At 41.5% G+C, this 9,879-nt stretch overlaps 1 protein-coding gene across 1 annotated transcript; it reads left to right on the top strand.

The window, feature by feature from the left end:
- Window positions 1-7,633: 7,633 nt before the first annotated feature.
- On the top strand, window positions 7,634-8,887 carry LOC116203131. The gene is made up of 3 exons (XM_031534791.1): window positions 7,634-8,065; window positions 8,292-8,521; window positions 8,572-8,887. The coding sequence occupies exons 1-3, from the start codon at window positions 7,634-7,636 to the stop codon at window positions 8,885-8,887; spliced, it is 978 nt and encodes a 325-aa protein (XP_031390651.1).
- The last annotated feature ends 992 nt before the right edge of the window (window positions 8,888-9,879 follow it).

Raw genomic sequence — 9,879 nt, 5'->3', positions numbered from 1 at the left:
TCCATTCCATCTTCTGGCTTCTGGGACTAAAGCATTTCCACGCACTAGCAACAGAAAATGTCTCGGATTTGTGAGCCGTCCATGTGACCCTATCACGATCAGAGAGTTGAATTGCATTAGCGAGATCACGGAGCAGGCCAGCTTGCAGATCCGAGCTTCTAGGCCAATGCCAGCATCCATCAACCAGAATCGAACTAACTGTTGCGTGCTCCCTAATCGACGGAAAGCACTGGAGCCCCCTGGTGCAATAGTTTATTAAAGAACCGACCGGTAACCACTTGTCATACCAGAAAGATACATTCGTACCAGGGCCAACACAATAGCGGATATAGGGAGACATCAAAGTCCTCAGCTGCAAAAGTTTTCTCCAGTTCCAAGAACAATCACCAGGTATCCTTAAAGACCAAATACTTCGGTCTTTGATTAAATATTTAGCAACCCAGGCCACCCAAAGAGACCCTGAACGCACGAGGAGAGACCAAAGGTTTTTGAGTACGCATACCTTATTCCACAGGGTTAGGTCCTTGATACCGAGTCCTCCATCAGACTTTGGAAGACATAGAGTTTCCCAGCCGAGCTTTCCTCCTCCTATATGCTGCTCAAGGCCTTTCCAGAGGAAGGATCTGCACTTCTGCTGCACCAACTTTATGACTTTCTTGGGAAGAATGAAGTGGATACACCAGTAGCTGGCCATATGCGGGTCTTTATTAATCACTTTACTAACTCTTCTCCCATTAACGTGGGATTTTGGGGTGTTACAAGCAACACGTAATATATTTCAGTTATCAAAGCAATCAAAGCATAATAATAACAAAAACAAAGCATAACTCAAAGATTATAAGTAATATTAAAAAAAAAATAGAAGAGATTATGGGTAAAAAATAACAAATAAAATATATAAAATACATAAATTTTTTAACAAAAAAATACATAAATTTTATTTGTGATTTCTTATATTTATATATAATCACTTAGATAACCACTGTCAGTCTATATATTCGTAAAGTAACCAACTAATTAACAAATATAAAGAAATTGAAAGCAACCAACTTTTCTTGTGGGCCGAGAAATCTACTGCAATCAAAGCATAACCAAATAAACAAAGCATTACTGAAAGATTATAATTAACAAACACGAGATTATTATTTGGAAAAACCACATTAAATGACTGGAATTTCATATATGTATACATATATATATATATATATATATATATGTAATTAAACAGAGTCCGTTGATAACAATGAGGAAGAAAGCAGGGTCTGAATGTATGGTTTGAGAAATTAACCAATATATAAGTTTTTCTTTTTCCATTTTTTCCAGGGCTAAACCAGGCATAATATTTTCCGCCAAGAAAAAGAATAAACTTAAACAAAACCATACATAAGTAGGAGTGCAACAACATCGTTGTTCCTTATAAACAAACCAAACACAGAAGCAAAGTACAAATTCTCTTTTCTTCTTTTATGTTTTTCTTAATAATTAAGTAAATCCACATATGATATAGATCCAGTGTAGCTCTTCGTAGCCATTTGTTTCAGCCATTTCTGTCTTTCAGGAGCTCTCCTTTGCAAACAGCCATAATCTTCCTGCCATTTTCACTTACTCTGAAACCTAAGGCATTTCCGTCTTTGTGCCCTTTCGGGTGTCGTGTTACTGTTTTTATTCGGAGTTTCTTTCTTCTCCTGGTGATCTACTAGAGTTTTTAGCATCTCTAAGTTTCCCTGTTTATTCTCCTAGCCAGAAGAATTTGAAAAATCAAGAAAATATATAAATGGCATCCATCGATTCGGCTGTTTCAGTTGCCGTTGAGATCGTCAAGTGCATGATTGTGCCTGTTGGACGTCAGTTTGGTTATGCATGATTCTACAAGAAGAAGATTCAGGCTCTCAAAAGTCAAGTGAAGAAGCTTCGTGTTGCCAGAGATCATCTCGAGTACAAATGCGACGCTGCTGAACGCAACGGACATATTGTCGAAAATGAGGTCTTGAAGTGGCTCAACAAAGCGAAGACTGAAGAGGAAAATTCGAAGACTAAGTTAAAAGACTGGGAAATTGCAAACAAGAGTTGCTTCCAAGGATGGATCCCCAACCACAGACCCACTACATGATTGGTCGAGTGGCGGTGAAGACCAAGCACACTATCCAGGAACTCCTTCAAGAGATGCCTGTAGACATCTCCCGCCCTGATGTACCAAAAGGAGTTCTGACAAGGACGACTGCAGCGACAGCATGTGAAAACGCACCACCAGCTAAAGGATCTGTCATCAACCCAACCACAAAACAATATGATGGCTTTGAGTCAAGGACTCTTCTGTTGAAGGACATCCTGGAATATCTAGTGGATGCCAATATCAAAATAGTCGGAGTTTATGGTCCAGTTGGTGGGGGTAAGACCTCGCTGATGAAGCAAGTCATAAATCGTGTTAAGGCAGAGAAGCTATTTGACAAGGTTGCTATGGCGAATGTATCTGCGAATCCAGACACGAGGAGGATTCAGGGAGAAATCTCAGACATGTTGGATTTGAAGCTCACTGATGAAACTATCCAGGGGAGAGCGTTCCATCTAAAGAGGATGTTAGAGAGCACAAAGATGAGGAGGAGGATAGAAACCACACGAACGAGGAGGTTAGAAAACACTCAGATGAGGAGCTTAGAAAACTCTCAGAAGAAAAAGGTGCTGGTAATCCTGAATGATCTCTGGGAAGAGCTTCGAAAAGGTGGGAATCCCTCGCAACAACAATGGAGTCAAGTTACTGATCACGTCAAGCAGCGAAGATGTGCTATCTGTAAAAGTGGATTCGCTGATAAACTTTCAGGTGAAGCTCTAACATATGATGAGAAGTGGAAGTTATTCAGAAAGATGGTGGGCAACATAGCAGATGATCCAACATTCTGTTAAAAGCGCTTGGTACAAGATTGAAGAATAGCAACCACTCTCAATGGGAGGACGCATTGGAGCAACTCAGAAGATCAAAATATGTATATTCGAGAATAGAGTTGAGTTACAAGAATTTAGAAGGTGAGGAACTCAAAACTCTGTTCCTTAATTGTTCCCTACTGGGTGTTGGACAAATAGCAGTTGAGGATTTACTCAGACATACGGTTGGTTTGGGACTTTTGGAAGACATCAACACAATCAAAGGTGCGCGAGATAGACTCATGTCGTTGCTCTATAGCCTTCAAGTTTCCGCACTGCTAGAGGATGATGATGGTGATTATGTCAAGATTCATGACATGGTTCGTGAAGTTGTCTTTTCACGGCCAAAGGCTGTGAGTTGTGCTTTGGAATCCATTTCCCTTGAACAAGGTCGTCAAAACCTGTTTTTCTTAAGATATCGATTTGCCACGTCTTTTGCCGCATCAACTTCCCGAAGGATTGCAATGTCCAGAACTGAGGATGTTTGTATTTTTTGCAGAAACTGATTCTTCCAAAATCCCAGATTCATTTTTTGAAGGTATGGGTGAACTTCAGGTCTTGGATATTTCTATCCATCCTTTAATTCATTACCTTCATCCGTGCAATTCTTAGAGAACCTTACAACCTTGTGTGTCGATGTGTGCACTGTGGAAGATGTCACCATTATTGGGAAGTGAGCTGAGGATGTTAGACTTGAGCGACTGCCCAAAGCTCAAGAACATTGAACCTGGTGTACTGAAAAGCTTAACTCGGTTAGAAGAGCTGTACATGCAGGATAGTTTCACCCAATGGGAGGACGATGGAGCAACACAGCAAAGCAATGCCAGGCTTGCTGAGCTGAATGCTATGCTCGAACTGACCACCTTAGACATACTTATTCGCGACACCACATTGCTCCCAAAAGACCTCCAATTTCAGAATTTGTCCAAATACAGGATACTCATAGGTGATACTTGGGACTGGTCCATCAACCATGAAGAATCAAGAACTTTAAAACTCAAGCTAGACTCGCGAACTACTCTCCTGGAAAAGTGGGTTCAGGCAACTTTGCCGATGACTCATGATTTGTGTTTAGACGGGCTGAAAGGAATGAAGAAAAGCATTATGAGCTGAGCATAGAAGGGTTTAAGGAGTTGAAGCATCTTCACGTGCAAAATAGCCCCTTAGTTCAATTTGTCATTTGCTCGACAAAATGGCTACCATGCTCGGCTTTTACAGCGTTGGAATCCATGTTGCTTGAGAACTTAGTTAACTTGGAAAAGATCTGTCACGGCCATTTTGCTCCCCGAGTCCTTCAGCAAACTAAGAGTTGTGAAGGTCAAACTATGTGGAAAGCTGAAGAATTTGTTCTCCCAGTATTCCTTGGTGAAGGGCCTTTCCCAAGTTGAAGAGATAGACATAAGTGGTGAAGGACCTTTCACAAGTTGAAGAGATAGACATAAGTGCATGTGAAATGTTTCAGGAGATTGTTGACGCAGAAATGAAGGACGATGAAGAAGAAGCAATAAAGACTGCCAAAGTTGAGATGCCTAATCTACGGCTGTTAACACTGCATAACCTACCGGAGTTCACCAGCTTATGCAGAGTAAATAAATCATTACTTCTACCCAACATGAACTCAGAGATCACATCAGAGGACAATTTGTGTGCTTCAATGGCTCTTTCCAGAGGATGGCATCTAAGTCTTCGATGCCATTTAATTATATTCATTTATATATTTATTTTAGTTTATTTGAATGTTTGTGGTTTTCTTTTTTCCCTTGAGCTGATAAGTTGTTACATCTGAAGAAATTGTGATGTGGAATATTGGATTTCCGTCAGATCCCAGAGACAATTTCATGTGTTTTCATATTAAATGCAAAAGCCTGAAGTTACGCATTTCTCTGTAATTGGCGGATCTCATTCCCCAAGTTGGAGGCCTTGGAATTATCGCAACTACCCAAATTGGATGACATATGGTGCAGGGACTCGTCTTTGGAGTTAGAAAATCTACACTCTCTCACTGTGAAGGAATGTGGGAACCTCTCGATTATATATGTTATCAACTCCAATTTGCTAATGAAGCTTCGGAATTAGGAATCATTAACTATTGAAAGTTGCACGACAGTGAAATATGTTTTCAACCTGGATGAGCTGAACCTCAGTGTAAATGTGAGAGTACTACCGCTGTTGCATGAAATGGAGTTGGTTGATCTGCCCAGCTCGAGGAGCATGTGGAATGGAGATCCCCAGGGAGTATTGCAACTGTGAAACTTGAAGTCACTGACGTTCACGAAATGTAACAGCATGAGGTATCTCTTTCCTTTGTACTGCAAAAGCTCTCGTGCGGATAAAAGAAATAGAAGTTTCTGAATGTCAGTCGATGGAGAAAATCATTATTATGGAGGAAGAGGAAGGAAAACTGACAGATACTCTCGTTTTCCGATCTTTATCCTCTTTATTTTTAAAGAAGTTGCCGAATTTGACAAGTTTTGCTCATGGAGATTACTCGATCGGTTTTCCTGATTTGAAAGTTCTGGAGATTGGAGAATGCCCGAAAATGAAGGCATTCTCCATGGGAGACTACTTGCTGCCGAATAAAGGGGGTGAAGCTCTTGCCGAGGAGGACGCAGCAACAGCCTCTCTATCCTTCTTCAATCAAAAGGCGACTGAAGGATGTCTTGTTAAACCTGCGGTGAAGACCTCTTAAATAATAAGATAAAATGTTTGATACATAGGGTGTTAATATCTGGCATCTATCTATGTATGTTGTATAGTACAGTTTCGTACTCGCGGGCAGAAAGTATTTTGTCTTATTAATTCCAGAAAGCATACATATGATGCTTCCTCTCATTTGATACAGGTGCTCCTTCCAAGCCTGGAGGTCTTGCAGCTTGTTTAAATGAACGACCTCGATAAGATTTGGCACAGCAATAACCTGATTTCTGAGCCATACTCCTTTGCCGCCTCACAGACATCCATGTCAGAGACTGCAAAAACCTGACAACCGTTTTCCCATCAGCTTTGGTGGAGAGGTTCAAGAGTAATCTAAAATGAGCCCGGATATTCCACTGGCCCTCGATGGAAGTAATATTCGAAACAGGTACCACTGGCATGGAAAAGAAGCAACGCGAGCCTGCTGCTGCTGTGGTGCTTAACAAGTTAAAAGGCCTGTTATTGGTTGATCTGCCAAAGCTGAAACACAATTTGGAGAGCGACTCCAATGTTGTGGTTTTTTTTCCTAGTTTGAAGGACATCTTTGCTCGAGGATGTCACAGCCTTACCTATTTCCTACCAATTGCCACGGCAAGATATCTTCTGAAACTGGAGAAATTCAGTCTGGGTGACTGCAACAACATGCTGGAAGTTATTGTCAGCAATAACAGAGGAGGAAGTGGACATGATGTGATGGAGCCCACCTCGTTCCCTCGTTTAAAGTCATTGCGGCTGTGGGGCCTTAAAAGTCTTATTGGTTGCTCTTCAAGAAGTTGTGCATTTGATTTTCCTTCCCTGGAAGAGCTTAAAATCGATAAGTGTTGCAACTTTAAGACATTTATTATGAGGCCTGCAACTGCAAGCGATCATGAGTTGAAGTTAAATAAGAGATCTGAAGAGGATTTCAGTTCAGCAGCAACCATGGGAACTTTCTCCCAACCTTTTTTCAGCTCATCATCACTTTTGTTTCAGAAATCATAGACTTCTTTTACAACTGGAGAATAGCAGGATAGTTTAAGATACAACTGCAAAATGAGGTTATCACAAATCTACTTAGGTTGGAGCCGATAACTGAATACATTACTTGTGTAGTACTGAAGATGACTTAAAACCCATATATCATATAGATGCTAGATAATCCGTGCATTGCGCGTGACAACTTCTAAGTTTTCTTAGCAATAATCTCACCAAACAATTGGATTCACCATATACAAATTGTCATGAATTTGTATATATATTATACTCGAATTTATATAGAATGAACTGTGTCATAAGCCCCATAGCAGTAGAATACACATGGGGCCTCCATCACAGTTCTCTGCTGCTTGAACGTCCTTTCTACTTAAACTTGTTTTTCTATTATGTCAAAGTATTTTTACTTGAAGAGTTCACATATGGAATTCACAGATTGAGTTTCCAAGGCTGGAGGAAATACTTCTTTGCCAAATGGCGAATCTGCAGAAGCTGTGGGATGATGAGCTTCTTCTAGGGTTCCTTCTACAGACTCAAGAACATGAAAGTTAAAAAGTGCAAGAACCTGCCAGCTATGTTCCTATCAAATGTCATGGGGAGATTCCAGAATCTGGAGTCACTATAAGTGTGGGACTGTGATTCTCTTGAGGAAGTATTCCAGCTGCAGAGGGGCCAAGTCAGCAGTAGTACCTGTTCCATTGAGAGAGTCGAAGATAATTCTAACACACCAAAATCCCACTTGATGGGAGAAGAGTTAGTAAAGTGGTCAACAAAGACCCGTCTATGGGATTACTAGCAACTTGGGCTTAAGCATTTCGGTTTGGTGGTTGGACTTGACAAGTTGCTAGGCCAGTTCCATAGATTGGGTTGGGTCGTTACAAAACAGCCGGAAGTGTTTGAACTAAGTGCTATGCGGACAAAGTGCTACACCCGACGGACTGGGTGGGAGCCACCTCTTGAACCGCAGCCACTTCACCAGGACAAAGTGCTACACCCGATGGACTCTCCGTCGGGTGGGATTTTGGGGTGTTACATTGGACTTCCACGAATGAGGCATACATGGGATAGGGATCCTCGGGGAAGTCTCAGCTTTGCTAAACCAGAGAGAGTGAGAGCTGAACGATGTGGGAATCTTGAGTACCTGTTTCCAACCTCAATGGCCAGAGGTCTGGTGCAGCTTCAGGATATTGACATCTCTGATCGTGCAGTGCTGGAGAAAATCGTTGCGAGATGGGATGAAATATTAAATGATCAAACTCCTGACGATCAGCTCCTTTTTCCACAACTGACCTCATTAAGATTCAGGAGACTGCAAAACCTGAAGAGACTTTTCCCTGTTAACTATAGTTTGGACTGGTCATCCTTGAAGACTTTACATGCATTTGAGTGTGGCAAACTGAAGATGTTTGCTTCTGAAGCGCTACAAAGCAGTGAAGGAGATGATACTGGTTTTCAACAAGCCCTCGTATCTATTGTACAGGTATTGTCTGCACCCCTGCTATGTATAGTGATCTTTTATATATGAGAAGGGTCATCAGCTGGCTAGCTACTGAAAATAGATTGTCTAACAGATTGAAGTTTCAACATTTTGGAATCAGCTAATAACTCGTGGGTGATTCTGTAACAGTGGGCATTGCGGCTTTGCTTGACTAATCTCTTGTCAATGGAACTGTCAATTACTTACTGGTTTGGTTGCGTCTATGCAGGTGATCCCCAATTTGGAGGTCTTGGGTTTGGGCATTGAGGATGTTTTGATAATAAAGGATGGTGACTTTCTTGATGACTTATTCCGCAACCTCAAAATACTATGTTTAGCGTGCTTTGGGGAAGGATCGGTTGGTTTTCTATCCAGATTCCTTCTCGACTTCCCAAATCTAAAGATAGAAGGTCTTATTCTGGGTGGTTTTTTGTTTGAGGAGATATTTCTAGATGAAGCGTCGGTCCGCAGGGAATTATAACTTCGTGTAAAGACGGCTAATCCAACAGTGGAAAGTATTTGAAGGCGCTTCAGAAGTTGAGAGAACTTCAGTTGGTGCAACTGTGCAACTTGAGGTATGTTTGGAAAGAAGGCTCCTTAGCAGCTGAGATTCTCAAGAGGATTGAACTCTTGGGAATAGAAAGATGTCACCGTCTGAAGACTGTATTTCCGGAGGCCTGTGATTCATTTGAGAACTTGACCAAGTTGAATATAGAGAAGTGCGACGGAATAAGGTATTTGATGGCACCTTCAGCAGCTCGAGGTCTGCCGAAACTGGCCAGGATGACCATACAAGACTGCGAAATGATGGGAGAAATACAGTAGCCAAGCAGACGAGATTTCATTCCCACAGCTTAAACACCTGGAACTTCATTGTCTTCCAAGCCTCACACGCTTCTCCTCAGCAAGTTGCAGCATCACATTTCCGTCCTTGCAAAATACCTTCATCCGAGAGTGCCCCAATATGAAGGTTTTCTCTGCTGGGGCCGTATCTACGACAAAGCTTTACCAAGTCTATAATATGTATGTGGCGGCATGGTATGATGATCTCAATACAACCATACAGAAGTTATACTCAGATTCCGGCTCAGACAGCTGAAACCTTAGGTGAGGACTCACCTTTCCCTCCAACTAGAAGAATTCCAGTGGTCCGTATAACAGTCCATATTTAGGCTACACGACAGTCTCAGAAAATCTAGGTCATCCCTTTTCAAGTACTAAAAGATCTCCGAGGCCATATGTTTCTCGCCTGAATGTTTTGCAATCGAAGTTTTCACAATTTCATTTACATTACAACACTTGGATAGCTCTAATTCACATGAATTATTTGGTAGAACATACTTTCATAAACTGAAATTACATTAATGCAACTTATCAAAAAAAGAAATTACATTAATGCAGGACACTATTGAAGGAGGCTTTTGTGCTGGTACCTCCTCGTTTTCTGGTATGTAAGTTTGTACATATGGATGTCATACGTACGTAAACCATCCAAAAGATAGAACTTTGTGGTGGGAGCGAAGGGCTTCAGACCTCGGCCGTACAGATTCAACCCGATTTTGCCTGGAACTTGGCTCATGGGGCAGTTATTATCAGCGAGAGATTTTGTGGGCTCGTGAGTAAATTCTCTGGGTTAGGCCACACCCTGTCGACCCAAATCACGCATATCATGTGCATAATTTTATTTTTATTTTTTTGTTCTTCGCTCTGTTTTTTGCTCCTGAGCACGTTTTGACCCGAACAGTTGTGTCATAGAACTTTCCTAATGCGGGACATTTCACCAGAGTATGGCATGGCCCATCAAGTCCCTTATCGGA

The sequence above is a fragment of the Punica granatum genome, chromosome 4 (genome assembly GCF_007655135.1).
Source record: "Punica granatum isolate Tunisia-2019 chromosome 4, ASM765513v2, whole genome shotgun sequence".
Lineage (NCBI taxonomy): Eukaryota > Viridiplantae > Streptophyta > Magnoliopsida > Myrtales > Lythraceae > Punica > Punica granatum.
This window is presented reverse-complemented; position numbering and strand designations above follow the sequence as displayed.